The following is a 21,206-nucleotide window of genomic DNA, read 5'->3' as shown; positions in this document are numbered from 1 at the left end:
CACAAGTCTCTGAAGGTGGCAACCCAGGTGGAGAAGGTTGCGAAGAAAGCTTATGGAATGCTAGCCTTTATAGGAAGGGGTATAGAGTATAAGAGCTGGCGTCTAATGCTTCAGTTGTACAGAACGTTGGTTAGACCGCATTTGGAGTACTGTGTCCAGTTCTGGTCACCTTATTACCGGAAGGACGTGGAGACCCTGGAGAGAGTGCAGAGGAGGTTTACCAGGATGCTGCCTGGTATGGAAGGACTGGGTTATGAGGAAAGATTGGGTAAACTGGGGTTCTTCTCCTTAGAAAGACAGAGATTAAGGGGGGATCTGATAGAGGTGTATAAAATAATGAGGTGTATAAAATAATGATAGAGTCAACAGTGGCAGGCTTTTTCCTAGATTGGAGACAAATATCACGAGGTCTCACGAGCTAAGGGTGAGGGGGGAGAAGTATAATTAGGATACTAGGTGGAGGTTTTTCACACAGAGTGTCATGGGGATACGGAATGCACTACCAAGTAAGGTGGTGGAGGCAGGCACGCTGGACTTGTTTAAGGTTTACTTCGATAGGCACATGAATGAAACAGGGATGGAGGGTTATAGGAGACAGTTTTAAAAAGGGTCAGAGCCTCAGGATGATACTGGAAATCTAATGCTACACGTTAATGTCTTGTCTCTTTTAATCCGCAGGTGTGTCAGTCCATCTTGTTGTCTAATGAGGGGCATGCACACGGTGGGTCGTGCGTGGGCTGTTCTTGGATGTTTTGAGAGTGGCCTAGTACTTCGCATCGTTGTGCGTGCTTAAAACTGGACCAGCAGATGGGCACCACAACAGCTCAGTGACTATCACTGCTAGCTGTGCAGATACATGGATTTGGGCCTGTGTCTGTGGGAGTTTGCGCATTCTCTCTGTGGTTGCATGGGTTTCCTCCGGGTGCTCCAGTTTCCTCCCACACCCCAAAGATGTGCTCTTAGGCTGATTGGTGTAACAAATTTTTTCCTAAACTATTCTCCCCTGAATCTGGTTACAATAGGGATACCATACGTACACACACGGGTCAAGGTCGGTGTAGAAAAATGCTTTGTTAAGATGGCGGCGCAGGCTCGTTGGGCCGAAGGGCCTGTTTCCCGTGCTAGGTTGTTCTTTGTTCTTTGTTCTTTGTACTTCAAATGGCTGTTCCAGCCCTCACTAGCGTAAGTTCAAACTGCTATGCATAGTATGATAGAATAACCATGTTAATAATGTGAGGCCAAATCAAGACATGTTAAGTCATTAAGAGGGGCCCTGTATCTTCTGCTGAATCACCTGCCCATGTGCGGCTTTCCTGTTTGTTAAAATGAATGAGTGGAGAGATATAGCTGGGATTATCACCAGCAGAAAACCCTGGTCCATGAGTACAAAGCTGGACACTGCGCAATGACTTATTTCATGTTGATCAGCACTAACAAGCCCATTTCTCTGCTTATACCAAATGTTGGTCACAAATGATTTTATTTTAAATAGTAAATATGGTTGTCTACTGATGAACCAATCAAGATTTCACTATGGAATTAAATTTGAATGGTGGTAGATATTGACAGCTGGAGATGTTTATTAAAACTCTTGCACATTTGATGAAGGTAACTCAATTTATATTTCATCACAGCAGCTGCAGCAGATATGGTAGATTTACAAGTATACTAACTCTAGTGTAAATTACAATGGAGTAAACTAAAGATATGTGCATTTTGATGTAGATTGACATGTTTATTCTGTGTTCTGATGAGCTCTTTACACTATGCAACCGGTTTGATTCACTTTCACAATATCATTGAGGTTGATCGAATATCCAGCCAGAAGGTTATGTAGGTAGTTAGTGTTATTCTCAGATAGCTGCCGTTCTCTCGACAAAATCCATGCGTAAGAGGTGTGTGCTATTTTGAAGAACGATATGCAGGACAATACCAATGAGTAACTTGTATAGTCAGTGGCCACTACCCAGTAGTTTAAGGTGCGCTGCTGCTCTGCAAAATCAGAAAGATACAGAACATTAATCTTGGGATAAAACAAGCAATTTGTATTGGCTAACTGGTTAATTGAAATAAATGCAGTACTTGGAAAAAAAACTTTTAGGGAAACTAAAACATATCATTTGGAACAGTGAAGTATATCTCCATTTGCTGATTTTGGGCTATCTCAGGAGCTGATTTCAGGCCACCTCAATGCTGGTTCTTCTGCCAATGTCCCAGGTCCTAGGGGTTGATTTCTTGTGCACATTGCAGGGGAGCTTGTTGTGTTTCAAATCAGAGAGATCAGGGCACCTTGAAAAATGCTACCCCCTCATCTCAGGACTGCTAACTCCCGGCTTTTTCTGGCCAGGCCCCACCAGCGTAACAGCATAGACCATGCCTCAAGATATATTGCACACAGAGTGCTGGATTATCTGAAGGAATAGCCTGCTGTGTGTAATAACTCCAAGAGACAGCTGTAATAGTCCAAACAGGGATTTCCCCATTCAAGTCCCCAACATCATTCATGTCCAATGCAAAGTCTCCGGCTAAAGATTAACAAATAATATTTAACTTCTACCACGATAATGAGAAGATAAACAACAGATTTACTGGGAAACATGTCAATACCCTGAACTGCGTTATCACATTCCGAAACAGCATCTCATTTTGTTTCTTGCTGTATGTATAAAAGTTATTAATCAAGAACTGGTACTTTTAATACATACCTAGTCTATTTTCCAGTCCACCGAATTTTGACTCTGTTGGATTAACAGAAGAATATTTAAGTTACAAACAGCAATCACACTTTCTGTTGATCTCTAATAAGAAAATTGAAGTAATTAACGGTGTTTTCCACAGAATCCATTGAATCCCTACAGTGTAGAAGGAGGCCATTCAGCCAATCGATTCTGCAACAACGCTCCGAAACAGTATCTTACACACACTCACCACCACCCCCCCACCTCCCTATTCTCATAAACATTCACACTTACCATGGCTAATCCACCTAACCCGCACATCTTTGGACTGTGGAAGGAAACTGGAGCACCTGGAGGAAATCCATGCAGACATGGGATGAACATGCAAACTCCACACAGTGCCCCCCCAGCTGGAATCGAATCTGGGTCACTGGAGTTGTGAGGCAGCACTGTGTCACCCTGCCGCCCACCATAAATTAGAATTCTAATCTTCAATTTCCCTTTCTGAAGGTGGGCTGTGGAACATATTGTTGACATTGAGAATTTCAGGATGTGCAGCTTTGAAGGAATCAGATATTCAGGTGATCAAGATTGGGCTGACAAATGACAAGAAACATTTGCGCGATACAATTACCACGCAATGACCATCACCAATAAGAGAAAATCTAATCACTGCTGTTTGACATTCAATGGTGTTACCATTACTAATTCCCTCACTGTCGACATCCTTGGGGTTACCATTGACCAGAAACTCACTGAGATCACCCCATGAACACAGTGGAGGTGATTCTCCCAGCCTGCCGGGAGACTTTAGCAGAGGCTGTTTCGCAGGTTTCCGGCTGGTCACCATGGCCTCCTTGCAACTTCATGGCAAAGATTTTCAGAGTAACCAGCTCCATGCTGGAAATCAGCGCAGCTTACAATATGCTAACCCACATTTCCATTTTATGAACAGGCCCACGACTGAAGCCTCCATGCCCACTAGCTTCTATCCCCCTGCCAGGAGTGGTTCATTCCAGCAGAGTTTACAACTGCTCCTCACTAATGTGGAACAAGCAGCTGACACCACTAGAGTGAAGCAAGGCCATGGAGGCACCCCTCAGGAGGTCAGGAGTCAGTAGGGGGTGCCAGTTGGGCAGTGCCAACCTGGCCCCTGGCACTGCCCAAAGGGCAAACTGGTCATGCCCAAAGGGCACCTTGGCATTGCCCATTGGGCATTGGGCAGTACCAAATGGTTGGGGCCAGAGTGGGCTGACAGAAGACGGGGGTCACAGAGAGTCGGTCAAACACACTATAGCCCAATGATGTTCTCCATTGACTGGGAAATGGCCCCAGGACCATAAAAGTGAGTGCCAATGGTATAGCCACAATTCCCTGGAGACTTTCATAAGAGATGTCTTCCAGTACTGGGGTGTCCTTCACTTGTGTGATAGTTCCAGGAAGACCACTAACCTCACTTTACTGGCGTGGGAGGGTGCCACAAGGGAGGATTGTTCAACAGGTAATTGCCCAAGAAACACTACCCAGTGCAGTAAGAGGATGAATGATCACTTAAGTGCTGGCAGGGTAAGTCAACCATTACTTCACTCCAAAATCCCACTTTCAGAAAGGCATCATACACTCAGCTTAAAAAACTCACATAACATTAGTGGGGGTCATCATCAGCACTGAGTGTCTCATGGACACTTTAACATTACCCACATCTCATCTATCATGCAGCATAAACCCTATTCCCAGCTCTTACTGGAGAATGTGCTGCCTTTATGGAAATAAATCTTCAGTGCAACAAAACAATTGTTTCTCCAGTTGATTTTGTCATTTGTTCACAATGGAATCCCAGGAAGAAATCTAGTAGAGAGATTACGGAACCACATTTGCGTGATGCAGCATAGTAATCCACGGACAAGGAAACTTCCTGCTGATTACCACCTACTCTGCCAGCCAGTCCCATTCCCTCTCCTCAGCTGATGAACCAATACTCCTTCCTGATGAACACCACGTGGAAGAAGCACTAACAATAGGAAGAGCCCAGAATGCATCCTGGGTGGGGACTTCAATGTCCATTACCATCAGTGGCTCAGGAACATCACTACTGCCTGATCTGACTGAGTGCTAAAGGATGAAGCTCCTGTACTGGCTCTGTAGCAGATGGTGAGGGAACCATCAAGAGCAAAGCATCTACTTCACCTCATTCTTACCCACTTATCACAGATGTATCTGTCCATGACAGTACTGGAAGGAGCATCCAACACACAGTCCATGTGGAGAATAAACCCCACCTTCACACTGAGGATACCGTTCTTTTTGTTGTGTGGCACTATCACTGTGCTAAATGGGATAGATTTTGATTTGATCTAACAACTTAAAACTGGGAATCTAAGGAACACTGTGGGCCATCAGCTACAGCAAAATTGTATTCAACCACAACCTGTAACCTCATGGCCCAGCATATTCTTCATTCCACCATCACTACCAAGGCAAGTGGTCAACTCTTGTCCAATGAAGAGGACAGGAGGTTGTGCCACCAGGCATAACTAAAAATGAGGGGTCAACATGGCGAAGATACAATGCAGGACTACTTCCAAACCAAACAGCATAAACAGCATGCAATAGATTGAGATAAGTGATCCTGCAGTCAACAGATCAGAACAAAGCTCTGCAGTCCTGCCACATCCAGTCATGAATGGTGATGGACAATTAAATGATTAACTGGAGGAAGATAACCCACAAATATCCTCATCCTCAATGATGGAGGAGCCCAGCAATCAGTGCAAAAGACAGGTCTGAATCATTTACAATCACCTTCAACTAGAGGTGATGTGTGGATAATCCATCTTGGCCTCCAGCCGAGGTCCCCACCATCACAGTTTCCAGCCAATTGGATTCATTCCACATATCATCAAGGAACAGTGAAGACTGGATAGTGTAACACCTCTGGGTCATACAATATGTTGACAATAATAAAAAAAATGTGCACTCTTAGCCATGTGTTCCACTGACATCTACCTGGCAGAATGGCAGGTATGTCCTGTACACAAAAAGTTGGACAAATCCAACCTGGCCAATTACTGCCCCATCAGGCTAGTCTCAGTTACCTGCCAGGTGATGGGAGATGTTGTTAACACTGCCATCAAGCTGCACATACTCAGCAATAACCTACTCACTGACTCGGGGTCACTCAGCTCCTGACCTCATTACAGCCTTGGTCCAAATATGGACAAGAAAAAAGAGCCAAACTCAATATGTGAGGTGAGAGTGACTGGCCTTGACATCAAGGCAGCATTTGATTAAAGAAAACTAGCAAAATTGAAGCCAAGGGAATACTTGGGGATCCTCTCCACTGGTTGGAATCAGTTGGAGTGTTGGAGATATACACATCCATGCAAGTACAGAGTATTTCTCACACCCCTGACTTGAGCCTTATAGATCTGGATCGGCAAAGGGGAGTCAGAAGGTGCGTTACTCATTGCAGGGGGAAAACTTCACAGTTTGGTATCATACATGGCACAAAGGAAGGTGGTTGTAGTTGACAGAAGTCAATCACTTTAGTCCCAGGGCACTGTTGTGGAAGTTCTTCAGGGTAGTGAAACAGACTCAACCATCTTCAGCTGCTTCAACAATTATGTTACCTCCATCATAAGGTCAGAAACAGAAACGTTCAGTAATGATGGTACTCAGCGCCATTCTCAGCTCCTCAGGTATGGAAGTTGCCATGCCCATATCCAGTAAGATCGGACAACATTTCAAACTTGAGCTGATAAGTGACAAATTAAATTTGCACCACACAAGTGACAGGAAGTGACCATCTCCAACAAGAGAGATTCGAAGCCTCCCACCCATTATGATCAGAGGATGCCTAGTTATCAACATACCCGAAGTAACCATTTACCAGAAACGGAATTGAACCAGACATGTAAATACTGTGGCTAGAAGAGCATGTCAGAGGCTGGGAATTCTATGGCAAGTAACTCTTCTCCTGACTCCCCAAAGCCACCTACATGGCACAAGTAGGGAATGTGATGGAGTACATTTAACTTAGTAAGATAGAGGGTTATAGGTTAGCCTAGTCATCTCTAAGGTAAGGATATGTTTGGCACAACTCTATAGGCTGAAGGGCCTGTATTGTACTGTAGTTTTTCTATGTCTCTATGTTCTACATTCCACTTGTCTAGCTGAGTGCAGTAACAACAACACTGAAAAAATTTAAAACCATCCAGGATAGAGCAGTTCGTTGGATTGGGACCCCATCCACCATGTTAAACATTCACTCCCTCCACCACCAACATACTATGGTGGCAGTGTGTACCATCTACAAGGTGCACTTCTAAACCTACAATGTCTCCTTCAGCAGCACCTTACAAATCCATGAGGTTTAGTTGAAATGACAAACTTTTGGAGCGCTGCTCCTTCATCAGGTGAAGTGTCTGATGAAAAAGCAGTGCTCCGAAAGCTTGTGATTTCAAATAAACCTGCTGGACTATAACCCGGTGTTGTGTGACCGCTCATCTTGTCCACCCCAGTCCAATAGCAGCATCTCCACATCATTACAAATCAATGACACCCATCTCCTAGAAGGACAAGGGCAAAAGATGCATGGGAACACCAGGACAAGTTCCCCTCCAAGCCACATACCATCCTGACTTGGAAATATATTAGTGTTCTTTCACTGTCACAGTGTCAAATTTCTGGAACTCCCTCCCTAACACTCCGGTGTACCTACACCACATGGACAGCAGCATTCCCTGAATTAAATGCTGGCCTAGCCAGAGGTGTCCACATCCCATGAAAAAAGAAATAAAAATAATACATACCGAGCCTGTACTGAAGTTTGGCCTTTTCTCCCTTTGAAGGTATTATTAATTGTCCTGGTGTTGCAACCACTTCACCGTCACCGCTGCAAAAAAAACAAGGTTTGCACGTGAAAACAGTATTTTCAATCCTGTATTGAATGCTTTGAGGTAAAGGGATGGTAGTGGGGTTGGAGGGGATATTGTATTCTCCTCTTCAAAGCAGATTTCCAATGGGGAAGATCACCTGCCTTTTCGTATCAGCCACAGTGCGTTCTGAATGCACTTAATGTTGAAGAGGAGGGGGCGCTGTGTCAGGTTGGAGACTAAGGATAAAAAGAGGTCTGTGAGGAGGAAATCTGCAGTCAGAGCAAAGTAGGAATAAACGTCTGGGATACTTTCAATATCCACTTGTCGATCAGGACAGAGAGAATAGTTGCAGAAAAGGGCACATAATTCTTACAATCGATGAGTCTTTCTCTAAAAGCATGATGTCCGTCAGCCTGCTTGAGCCTGCCTTATAAAAGGCTCATGTCATGAGTTCCAGCTGGGCAGGCCCACTGCCTGTTACCAGGAGAACTCATACTCAACAGGCCGCAGAGTGAGATACATCAGTGATTTTCCATGGACCTCGTGGGGATTGTCACACCCCCCACCTCCCCTCTGAGTCCAAGGATTCCCCCTCGCTCCCCATGACGATGGGACATTCTCCACGTCTTTGTTCATGTTCTCATCTCCATTGCTTGTAGAGTCTGGTCGGGGTTGTGGGGAGGATGGGGTGCGTGTAAAAGATAGGTAATCTCCCCTTCTGTGAAGAGTATTGAAGAGCCACTACAGAGGTCTCATCCTCAATGCCCGCCTCTGACTGGCAGTCTGCCACCTCTGTCTCCATGGCCAAACCAAGATCCTCCTCGTCCAGATGAGTAGCTCCTGAGTTTTTAGAGGGCAGAATTTTCCGGTGTGAAGTACGCCAACAGTGGCACATTCATCAAAACAGTTGCTTCTGCAGAGTGCTCCCTGTGATGGAAGTGACTTATATGCTTCTTTAAGGCCTTCTCCCTGGTTTTTACCTCATAAGACACCAGTCCTCTTTTCTTGAGAATAACTCCCAGAATCCATGGACAGCCATCACCAAAATTCCTCATATGGAGCGTATCTCTTAGTTTGATGTCTCCATCCAGCCTCGGATCATCATGACCCCTTTCCTGCTCTTCTTGTTTTAACTTGTCATTGTTGGGCAAATTTGGGAGTCAGAGTCACCATTTTCAGTATGAAATTTCCATAGTAATTTATGAGGACTAGGAAAGACTTCAACTCTGTTGTGTTCCTTAGAGACGGAGCCTCTTTCATGGTGCTCACCTTTCTTTTTCATTCATTCGTGGGACAGGAGCATTGCTGGCTGCCCAGCATTTATTGCCCATGCCTACTTGCCTGAGGGCAGTTGAGCATCAATCACATTGCTGTGGCTCTGGAGTCACATGTAGGCCAGACTGGGTAAGGACAGCAGATTTCCTTCTCTAAAGGGCATGAGTGAACCAAATGGGTTTTTACTACAATCGACAATGATTTCATGTTCATCAGTAGATTCTTAATTCCAGATATTTTTTATTGAATTCAAATTCCATCATTTGGCAGGATGCAAACCGCAGGTCCCCAGAATATTAGCTACATTTCTGAATTAATAATCTAGTGATAATACCACTAGGTCATTGCTTTCCCTTTGACTGGATGCAATCTATCCTTATCAAATCTGTACCCAAGGTTCTTTACCTCCTTGACCTGGAACACATATTTTTCCCTTTTTAGTCGGGCACCAGCATCAGAAAAATGCTGTAAGGCCTCCTCCGAAATCCAAATGTTCCTTTGCAGTCGCTCCTCAGATTAAAAAAGTCATCCAGGTAGACTGTCACTCTGGGAATCCTTCGAAGGATATTCTCCATCACCCTATGAAAAATGGCACAAGCCAAAGGCACTCCAAAGGGAAACAAGTATACTCATACAGTCCTTTGTGAGTATTTATGGTGACATACTTCCTGGATGACACTGCAATCTCCAGTTGGAGGTAGGCGTGGCTAATTTGGAAAACATGTGATCCCCAGCCACCTATGCATACAAGTGTTCTACACGTGGCACACCGTATCTGTCTAAGTGGGAGGCAATGTTAATTGGCAGCTCTGGGTGTGGCAATGCAATTTAGTTTCATCAATCTCACTCTCAGGCTGGTTTATTTGAAATGCCCTCCTGAAGTGGCTTTGCCCTTCAGCCTTGGTGGTACACATTTTGCCTGTTTCAGTAGCATTGTCTGGGATGGACTGTATGACTACAAGTGCAGCATGGATGTGTGCGCTCCTCACTTCTTGTTTAGTTCTAGAATTTCATGGCCTCCAGTCGCCCTTGCTTGACAGCAAATGGGAGATGTGAGTGTTCTTGGGACCTTCGTTCAAATCCCGCCACAGTAAATGGTGGAATTTGAATTCAACAAAAAAATCTGAATTAAGAATCTACTGATGACCATGAAACCATTGTCAATTGTTGGAAAAAACCCATCTGGTTCACTCTTGCTCTTTAGGGAAGAAAATCTGCCGTCCCTACCTGCTGTGGCCTACAGTAGCAGGTAGCGACTACTGCTATTGTAGTAGCAGTTGACTACTACTGCTACTGTAGTTGACTGCAGCTGCCCTTGGGCAACTAGGGATGGGTAATAAATGCTGATTCAGCCAGCGATGCCTATGTCCCATGAATAAAGAACAACAAATATCCTCTGGAGACTTGGTTCTGCCATGTAGGGGTTGCCCAAGGCTGAGAATGGTATACAGTCTATGAACACTTAAAGCTCCTGGGCCCCTTTTTCCCATATTTTGGCCGGAAAGGGCCAGTTCTATGACTTTCTTGAAGCTCAGAGTTGGTTAGGCGAGTAACTTTCTTTGGGTCATTAACTCCACATACTGAACGATCCTTTAACATTACCGGAATTGCTGACCCCCGCATACTCACAGTGCTCCACCAATTTCCATAGTCTCGTCAAGTATTCAGTTCCCCAGGGAGTCTAGTTTCTGTGTTAAACCTGGAGAATTGCAATGTAGCAACAGTTTAGGAGCTTGGTGGTCTGATATCATGTCTACCAATTTGTCAAAAGGTTTTGAATCCAGGCTGCCAGGTGGGGTAAGCTTTATATGATGCTGTAAGGCAGGGCCCCACAAGCAGTCAGGAGGATGACTTTTTGCCAGTCACCTCTTTCTATCCAATTTGCTCAAAAAAAATCGAATTCTTTTGGTGCACTGGGACGAATCCTCCACACCTGCATCATAAGCTTCCAGTTTCTCAAACAGTGGCATAGGAACATAAGAAATAGGAGCAGGAATAGGCCAACTAGCCCTTCGAGTCTGCCCCACCATTCAACAAGATCATGGCTGATCTGAAGTGGATCCACTTTCCCACTTTCTCCCCAAAATCCTTAATTCCCTTGTCTATCAGAAACCTATCTACCCGTGACTTAAATATATTCAGCGAGGCAGCCTCCACCACTTCAATGGGCAGAGAATTCCAGAGACTCACCACCCTTTGAGTGAAAAAGTTCCTCCTCAACTCCAATCTAAACTGCGCACCCCCCCCCTTATTTTGAGGCTGTGCCCTCTAGTTCTGCTATCCTTTCTAAGCAGAAAGAATCTCTCTATCTCTACCCTATCTAGCCCCTTCATTATCTTATATGTCTCTATAAAATCCCCCTCAGCCTTCTAAACCCCAACGAGTACAGACCCAGTCGATTCAATCTCTCCTCATAGGCTAACCCCCTCATCTCCAGTATCAGCCTTGTGAACCTTCTCTGCACTCTTTCCAAGGCCAATATATCCTTTTGCAAATGCGGTGACCAAAACTGCACACAGTGCTCCAGTTGCAGCCTCACCAGTGCCCTACAGTTGCAGCAAGACCTCCCTACTTTTATATTCTATCCCCTTCACTATAAAGGCCAACATTCCATTCGCCTTCTTGATCACCTGCTGCACCTGCAGACTGGGTTTTTGCGACTCGTGCACAAGGACCCCCAGGTCCCTCTGCACCGTAGCATGCTGCAGCTTTTCGCCCTTTAAATAATAATCCCTCCTACTATTTTTTCTACCAAAGTGAATAACCTCACATTTGCTAACATTATACTCCATCTGCCAGGTCCTCACCCACTTACTCAGCATTTTCAATATCTCCCCATCACTGTCTTACCAGGTTCATTGAAAGACAAGGCTGTCCAAAAGTTTTTTTGTTGCTCATTGCCAATGTAATGACTTAGGAATCCCAAAAGGAAATGGATATATTTTATTACTGAATGCAAAGTAAAAACATGTGTATACACACACACTAATCCCTGACCGGGAATAAATTTCAGCAAGCTCAGTCCAGCAGGCCCAGTTCTCGGCCTGCCTTATTAAAAGCTCAGGAAATGAGCTCCAACTGGGCAAGCCATTGCCTGTTACCAGGGGGACTAATATCCAATGAGCCACACGGAGAGATCCGCCAGTGATTCCATGAACCTCATGCGCGTTATCACAACAACACCATTGACCAAATCTAGATTAATCAGGGGGGCCTTCGCTCCCTCAGAAGATAGCCAGCTGCATGATGGGAAACTGACATTCTATTTTTAACCGCAACCAGCCAGATTTCCCAGGCCTCAGGAAACTCTACAACCTGAGGAGAGCGAGAAGTGCTGACTTCATGTAGCAAGTGCCTTTGCTGAATTGCTGGTAGGTCTATAGAAGCAGGAGTTCCCCTTGACCTTTCTGATTTTCCCATCACTATCAGAGGCCCTCAAACATGACCAGCTCCTCTGAGCCCCGGGTAGACCTCAAACCACTTACAGGACTCTTTTTGCAATTGGAAACCCTAGGACTTCCATTGGATCCACTGTGACTCCCTCCTCCACCCTGCCAGCAATATCTCTCACTCCCACACAACCCCACCTGCTCTTGTAGCCTGCTGAAAGATGTCCAGCCTGTCAATCAGACTGACTCCAGGCTGGCTGGAATTCCATGGAAATAAAAGCAACACTGTAACTAAATTCTTCAGGGCGTTCGGGAACCCTGTTCATCTGGCTTTCCGGACCTCAAAGCCTCAACCTGACAGAGAATTTGCCTCCAGGTTAAAATCTAGCCCCATGTTAGCTTTCAACTGGAGGTCAGATAGATGGTTAAAGGAAAGGAGGATAAAGGGTTATGTGTGTGGGATTAGGAGTTTGGCACATGTGAAGGATAAACGCCATTGCAGATTAGTCTGGCCAAGCGGTTGGGGCGGTACAGTGGCAAAGTGGTTAGCACTGCTGTCTCATCAGTGCCAGGAACCCAGGTTCAACTCCTGGCTTGGGTCACTACTGTGTGGAGTTTACACATTCTCCTTGTGTCTGCATGGGTTTCCTCCAGGTGCTCCAGTTTCCCTCCACAGCCCAAAAACGTGTAGGTTCTGAGCATTGGCCATGCTAAATTCTGCCTCAGTGTACCCGAACAGGTGCCAGAGTGTGGCAATGAGGGGATTTTCACAATAACTTCATTGCAGTGCGAATGTAAGCCTACTTGTGACTAATAAATAAACGTTAACTTTAAAGCTGATCTTGATCAATTGGGCCAATGGGCTGATGAATGGCAGATGGAGTTTAATTTAGACAAATGCGAGGTGATGCATTTTGGTAGATTGAACCAGAGCAGCACTTATTCAATTAATGGTAGGGCACTGGGGAGAGTTACAGAACAAAGAGATGTAGAGGTACATGTTCATATCTTCTTGAAAGTGGAGTCACAGATGGACAGAGTGGTGAAGAAAGCATTCGGCATGCTTGGTTTCATCAGTCAGAATATTGAATACAGGAGTTGGAATGTCTTGTTGAAGTTGTACAAGACATTGGTAAGGCCACACTTGGAATACTGTGTACAATTCTGGTCACTCTATTATAGAAAGGATATTATTAAACTATAAAGAGTGCAGAAAAGATTTACTAGGATGCCATCGGGACTTGATGGATTGAGTTACAAGGACTGGATAGACAGGGACTTCTTTCTCTGGAGCGTAGGAGGCTGAGGGGTGATCTTATAGAGGTTTATAAAATAATGAGGGGCACAGATCAGCTCGTCAATATCTTTTCCCAAAGGTAGGGAGTCTAAAACGAGAGAGCATAAGTTTAACGTGAGTAGGGAGAGATACGAAAGTGTCCAGAGGGGCAATTAGTTCACACAGAGAGTGGTGAGTGTCTGGAACAAGCTGCCAGAGGTGATAGCAGTGGCAGATACAATTTTGTCTTTTAAAAAGCATTTAGATTGTTACATGGGTATGATGGGTATAGAGGGATATGGGCCAAATGTGGGCAATTGGGGTTAGCTTAGGGGTTTTAAAAAGAAAGGATGGCATGGACAAGTTGGGCCGAAGGGCCTGTTTCCATGCTGTAAACACCTATGATTCTATGTCATAAGTAACTTGCTTCAATGTTATGAGCTCCACTTCAGTTCCTGACTACGAGTACATTTATGCAAATGGTCACTATTACTGGATGCAAAGAACATGTTTGATTAAAGCCTAAAGATTATTTCTGGAATACTTACTTGGTCATCCGAGACAGAAGCTCCAATTTGCCTTCAGCATTGTTAGGAATCCGTGATATTGTTTCTGAAATGCAGCTGTGCTTCCCGCTGATGTTGTAAAGTCGTTCAATTTCGTACCATGTTCCCAAATACTGGAAAATCAAACATATTAGCTTCATGAATCCGTGTGCATGATTCATTGGGATCAAATGTTAGGTTTTAAGGTTAAAAACACAATCGCTCAAAATATCTTCACAAGATTTTTATGAGAGATGGTATATGGCATTATTTTGTAACCATGATTCTCCATCAAATATTAACCAAATTTAGATTCATTAGGAGGGCCTCTCCTCCCTCAGAGGATAACCATTTTCATTGGTGCTCCCTGCAATTCCTCCCTGGTGGATGGTTGGATTATATGCAGAGAGATGAGAGCAAATCACCTGCCTCTCTGCCATGTGAGAAAACAGTGTGGGTTTTTGGGCCGGACAGAGAGAAGACTTGCTCTGCCACTTTTCGTTTGGCTCACATGCAACCCTTGTTGCCCCTTGTGAAGCCTTGTCCTTATAATGTGGTTTGTTGTCTTTTTGTCCCCTGGAGTTTTTCCAGTTTGCCTAACGAAGGGGAATTTTTTTCATAAAAATGTAAGATTCGGGAAGAAAAGGCATTTTATTCACAAATCCATTGCCTTTCATCTCAGTTAGTGATGAGGTCAAATTAACAAGAAAATGCTGAAGATTTACACATCATTATCTACGTAGTTTCATCAAGGAAATTCTCAACCATGGCAATCCTGAATTCACGTCGGTTTTCTGAATTAACTCAGACAAGTTCAAAGATAGAAATATCTGAGCAAGATAGGAAGACAGCTGTGGTGCCAAGCCACAGCAAAGTTCAGACCAGAATTTCAGGCAGAGCACTGATGTTCAGAGAATTAATTTCTCCTCTATAGACAGCATAAGGCTGGGAGCAGTGAGTATCTCAGGTCACTATTGTGGATGTGCAGGTCAATGGCCAACTCAACTTACCAACGCTTCCCATTTGAATCAGACATTGACAGTTTGTGGGTCATTTCAAAAACAATTCCACACCTACAAACGCAGGATCACTTTGAACTTAATCTTTCAGTCTTTCTCATAAATACCTCATGGACACGGAAAAATGTTGAGATGGAAAATGGTGAGAAATAAAGTCTGAAATAAGCCTATTTATAAAAAAAAAGATTGTCACCTGAAATGTATTTCATTGTTTCATGCAGTTTGAAATTGAAAACTCCCTGCTAGTGCATTTTAACAGAAAATTTGCAAAATTTCCAAGTTTCCAAAAGATGACTTCTACATTCACTGAAAATGTGCCACTGGGGCCCATAGAACATCACTTTTGATATTATTTTACAAATGCTTGGAGAGACGTTTAAATTAAAATCATTAAATTATAATTCAAATTATTCCAGTATTTACCAGGGCAAAGCAAAAGGAATTTCCCCAACCCATCACCATCTCCACTCCTTTGCTCTTGTAGTTGATTTTGTATCAGAACCACTGTGATAAAACTGTCAGCAATGTTCCCATTCAAAATGCTGGGGCAAAAGTTTGTATCAAGAAAGTTTGCTTGACAGTTACAATTTTTAGAACACGTTTGGTGAGCAGAATTGTACCTGTTAAAATGATTGACACAAATAAAGACCATTTATTTGGGCAAATCATCTTAATGTAAGTTACACTATAATAAGATATTTAAACTTTCACTTAAATTGCACAGATTTAAGGTGATTATTGGAATGGTAAATTGAAGTAAATAGAACAATACAGAACACGTGTCAGGTGTGTTTTTTTTTATGAAAGTGCATTTGAGAATTTTTTGACCAATATTATTCATTTTCACCAGCGCGTCAGATTTTGTAATACATCAGGGAATTCAATGACACAAACGCAAAAAGTTTCCGATGCTGGAAATCCAAAATAACAACAGAAAATGCTGGAAATACTCAACAGGTCAGGCAGCACCTATGGAGATAAACAAAGTCACATTTTGGACACTTCAGAGCACTCTGGTGAAATAAGGGTCGTCATCAACTTGAAATGTTTCTTTCGATGTTTTCTTTCGATCCACCAATTCTACCTGACCTGCTGAGTATTTCCAGTATTTTTTGTTTGTATTATTGTTAAATTCTGATTCCTCACTCTCAGGAGAAACCGCTTTCAAAATTTGCATACAATGATTTACTCCTGCTCCTAATATGTGTGTTAGTATAGGTAGGTTGGTATTTGGGAACATGTTGTTTATTGATCTTTTAGAAGTTGACAGTGATTCTTTTTTTAGATTCATAGAATTATACAGCCCCTCCAGCCCATCAGGGATAATAACTACCATTACAGTTGCCCAGATTCCATTTTCCAGCACTTGTCCCATATTCCTGAATATTATGGTGTTTCAAGTGTTCATCCAAATAGTTCTTAAAGGTTGTAAGGTTCCTGGCCTCTGTTACATTCCCAGGCAGTGCATTCTAGATTCTCAGCACCCTCTGACTGAAATGTTTTTTTTCTTCAACTCCCCTCTGAATCTCCTGGCCCTTACCCTAAAACTGCTCCCTATTCAGTGTCTCCATGCCGCTCCATACTTATACATCTCAGTCATTCCCCCCCACCCCACCCCGACCACCCCCTGCTCCCAACAGCCTTCTCTGCTCTAAAGAAAACAGTTCAAGCCTATCCAATCTCTCCTTATAGCTTAAATGCTTCATCTCAGGCAACATCTTCTCTGTACCCCTGTACAATCATACAATCCACAGAATCCCTACAGTGCAGAAAGAGGCCATTCAGCCCATCAAGTCTGTACTGAGCACAATGCCACTGAGGGCCTATTCCCATAACCTTCATTTACCATTCTAATCCCTCTGACACTAGGGTCAATTAGTATGGCCAATCAATCTAAACTACACACCTCTGGACTGTGGGAGGAAACTGGAGCACTGGGAGGAGGCCCACGCAGACCACCGAGAATGTGCAAACTCCACTCAGTCAGTGACCCGAGGCTAGAATTTAACCTGGGTCCCTGGTGCTCTGAGGCAGCAGTGCAAACCAATGTGCCACCATGGTGGCCAGAACTGGACACAGTACCCCAGCTGTGACCTAACCAATTTCTGAACAGCTCCAACATTACCTCCCTGCTCTTATACGCTATGCCATGACTGATGAAAGCAAGTGTTCCATATGCCTTCTTAACTCCCCTATTTATCTGCTCTGCCGTGAAGTAAATTGTGCTGCCACTCAGCTACAAAATGTTCAATTATTAATAGGACAAACCTTATCAATATCAAAATTTTGCTGCAGGTCGATATGTTGACAAGCACCCCAATCGATAGCTTGGACTCTTTTGACGAGACAAATAGAAGCGATGGACAGTATGAACAATAATCCCCGCATGGTACCGGCTCCAGAGGAATCTGAAACACAAAGAGAGAGATTTCTCTACCATTTTACACTCGGAATATTGAGTAAAGCACAGAGTAGGGTGAAGGAGGCAATAGCTTTGTCTGCAAACTCTCAGCCAGGACCGCATTTGGAGAAAACATTAAAAAGCTAGAGCGCCTCCCCATGATTTTATATTGTTTCCCCAATCCGGGATGTGTATTCTTGTTCAAACCTGTTTCTCTGATTGATAAAAATGTTCTCCCATTCCAACTCTGTTGTTGCCTTCCACCATCACAACTTCAAACAAATCGGTTGTTAAAAATCTAGATGATTATGTGTAAAAGGCTGAGCGATTGTAAGTCAGTGAACTGTTCCCTGTTCCTCACCCCTTGGTGAGGATTGCCTGCTCCTCACTCGAAGTGGACAGGAATTCCAGCAGGAACTGTGTGAAAAGTCTCGAAGGAAAATGTTTCCCAGATCAGATGCTGACAGGAATATGTTTCCAGCACCTTATGTTCAGACAAGTCTCCAATCTTTACAGAGTCAACGTTTGGATAAATCCAAAGCTGCTAACAGCTGGGGGTTTAGGAAGAGGATTTAGGAACAAGTGCTGATGGTTTGAGAAGTGTCTCCACTCGGATATTCTCGCTGCTGCCGCTCTCCCAACTGGTACAGCTGTTTCCAGATGTACGCTTATAAAATGTGTGCCAGTGCTCAGAGCCTTCAGTCCAATGCGCTGAATGAGGAAGGTGCAGACAGTAAAGAGGGAAAAGCATCCCTCGCCCCAGTTGCAGTGAGTGAGGGGGGAACAGCAGCGGTTCCGCTGAGGTTGGATGCATTGTTCCCCGGAGTGGGCTCCGTCCACCCAGCCCTCTCACAGTCCACTTTCCATGTGGTTTTAACCACATTTCCTCATTCATCTCCAAAATCATCTGAAACGATTCTTGTCTGTTTCTGTCATTTAAAAATCTGTTCTCCGTGTTGGTAATTTCCAGGGAATTTCCAACATTGGAGCTTTGAATCCCCTTGTTTCAGCTTCATAACAGCCGCAGCAAACAAATAAACCAACTCGATTCTTCACAATAGGATTATCAATCTCTCTTTATAAGTGAACCTTTCTTGGTTTTAGTGGAGTAGCAGGCAAATCGCAAGGTCTAAACATGCAATAGTACATTTATAAATGGCCAGTCTGTGTGTAAAGCTCCTCATGTCCATGATGTTCCGATCTGGTCATTTGGGTTCCCCTAAAATCCCCAACACACTGAACACGCTGATCATGATGGAAATGAGCAGAATGCTGGGCAATAGGATCACAGTTCAATGAGGGAGGAGCTGTGTTTCATTACCCCCCCCCCGCCCCCAAGATTATTACAAGGACCCTTCTCAGTTTCAGTAATCCCCTTGCCCGCATTGTAACAATTCCCAATGACTTACCCTGAACGGTGATGTGCTCTGTAGCTGTCCCCGGATCCCAGCTGATGTGTACCAGTGTCTGCTGCACAGCCCCACAGCCACTCCTTATATCTCAGTCAGCACTACCCAAAGCAGCAGGAGATCAGAGTTACCGGGGAAAGAGTTAAAACAATCCTGATTCACAGCCCCAGGGGAGATGCCAGTCAGTAATGTGCAGCTCTGTACAGAATGGGCAATGTGAGGATTGCTGAATCTCACCAAAGCACTAATCAGAATGTCCCTAATCTTTATCCCTGGACCAATATTTAAAAGAATCACAGAAAATACTGTTAAATAATGATAGAAAAACAACTACATTACAGCAGCAAAGAGCCTGATACCTGCTAGATTTGGTATGATGAAAAAAGAGTTGCAGTTTTACAGAACCTTGTCACCAATTTCAGAAACATTCGGAGAACTTCATATGTAATGAAATAGAACAACTCCTGTTATGCGCTTTTTTAGCACCATGGAATTCCCCAAACAGCAGAGACCTGCATGTCCAATTAACCTGTTTTTCAATGGTGATGGGTGACGGAGCAATGTTGATCAAACCACCAGAACAACCACCCACACCTTTTTGAATAGTGCCACTCAGCGTGCACCCGAATTGACTATCTCCTTGTGACACTTCAAAGACAGCATCCCAGACAATGCAGCACTTTCTCAGCATTACATTAGGGTGTCAGCTTAGATTATGTCCTCATGGCTGGAAAGGGGGTTAAAAGGGAGCTAAAAATCCTTTCCCCAAGTTTAGCTTTTTCATATTATAATGTCCTTCAGTTCACAGGTAAACTCAGAGATCTTATTTTGGACATTCAGCGTTCAGGGTTGTAGGTTTTACTGGCGAGGTCAGCATTTGTTGTCCATGCTTAACTTCTCCTGAGAGAATGGTGGTGAATGGTTTACTTGAAATGTTGCTAACTGCATGATATGCTAGTTGTTAGAAAATTCCAGGATATTAACCCAGTGATGATGAAGAAATTGTGAAAATGGGTGGAACTTTATGACCTCATTGCACCTGTTTTGCGGGGGGAAAATGTCGTAAAATCAGGAGTGATGTGACTAGTGGGAATGGCACGCATTTTCCCTGACCGTTCCCATTTTACCCCAAAAAATCAACGCGATTGGGATCCTGTCCAAAATGGACGAAACTTCAATTTGCACTTTTTTACATTTGTCACAAAGTCATTAGCGAACCTCACTCCCAATCATCACAACTCAGCTGCCTTAACTGTCCCATTCGCTACAGCCAGGTTGGTCAGTAAAACACCTCATGTATAAAAGTTGTGTTCAGGCACTTGAGCAAAGAAGGTAAGCAAGGAGGTAAGTCTCTGCTTTCAAACTGCTCCGTGCTGCCATTTGTGGTGACCATGATGCGTTTTGGGTCGGGGGAGCCTGTGAGTGTGTGGGGAGAGGGAGGTGTTGCTGTTGTACATGGGGGCTGACTTTGGACTGACAGCGCGGACCAAGTTCAGAATATTACCTTCAGGTCTTAGCGCTGATTCTGGGTCCTTGTGCTGGCAGCAGCAAGCACTTGCTGGTGAGGGATAGGCTGGAAACTCTCTGAAGTGGCAGTGTTGCAGCCTCAGGACTTGTCAAGTAGCACTGTCTGTGGCCACTAATGCATAGGTTCTGGGTATGAGTTTGTGAATGGAGGGGGGAATAAAGTTGCCATTCTGGGGTCTGTGGGGGGGTATGGAGAGTGTGTTGCTTCAGGTCTGTGTGGGCATCATGGGGAGTGTATGTTGCTTGGGGTCTGTGGGGGGGTAGGAGAGTGCGTGTTGCTGGGGGTCTGTTGGGGGTTAAGGGGAGTGTGTGTTGCTGCGGGTCTGTTGGGGGTTAAGGGGAGTGTGTGTTGCTGGGGGTCTGTGGGGGAGATATGGGAAGTGTGTTGCTGGGGGTCTGTGGAAAGGAATGGAGAGTTGTGTTGCTGGGCTGGGGGAAAGTAGAATTCTTTGACTTCTCCATCTGTCTCTCCCCGTTCCCAAATACCAACCCCAACCCCCACCTCTTCAGATTGATGAGATGGTTTTTGCAATGCAGCCCATTAATCTTGCTGTTCTTTTGGTTACTGCTGGAGTTGAGGAGCTGGAGCAGGAGGGTGAATTGCGGGCAGAGGAGTCCTAGGCCTTACCACTCACAGGAGTAGAGGGAGATGGCCACCAGAGGCAGGATGTGGCCGTCATTCACGCAGGGGGAGGCACAGGAGAAGGAGGGGGCGGAGACCTCGGCAATTCCGCGTGAGAGTGGCCTTCGAGCAACCGTCAAACATTGCCTACTGCTGATGGCTACGGCTCCAAAAGGAGACAGTGTGGC

General features: G+C 44.4%; 1 protein-coding gene across 1 annotated transcript in view; it reads right to left on the bottom strand.

The window, feature by feature from the left end:
- Positions 1–1,727: 1,727 nt before the first annotated feature.
- The window catches only part of LOC145341255 (apolipoprotein D-like), a 42,972-nt gene continuing 23,493 nt past the window's right edge, over positions 1,728–21,206 (bottom strand). Inside the window, exons 2-6 of the mRNA XM_080186182.1 lie at positions 17,328–17,467; positions 14,044–14,174; positions 7,490–7,572; positions 2,706–2,738; positions 1,728–1,992 (exon numbers count right to left, since the gene is read on the bottom strand). Coding sequence (XP_080042308.1) covers positions 1,760–1,992; positions 2,706–2,738; positions 7,490–7,572; positions 14,044–14,174; positions 17,328–17,467 — 620 coding nt within the window. The 3' untranslated portion in view covers positions 1,728–1,759. The remainder of the gene's footprint in view (positions 1,993–2,705; positions 2,739–7,489; positions 7,573–14,043; positions 14,175–17,327; positions 17,468–21,206) is intronic.

This window comes from Carcharhinus amblyrhynchos, chromosome 3, assembly GCF_965287045.1.
Source record: "Carcharhinus amblyrhynchos chromosome 3, sCarAmb.v2.hapA, whole genome shotgun sequence".
NCBI lineage: Eukaryota > Metazoa > Chordata > Chondrichthyes > Carcharhiniformes > Carcharhinidae > Carcharhinus > Carcharhinus amblyrhynchos.
The sequence above is the reverse complement of the archived record's forward strand: the minus strand, read 5'-3'. Positions and strand labels throughout refer to the sequence as shown.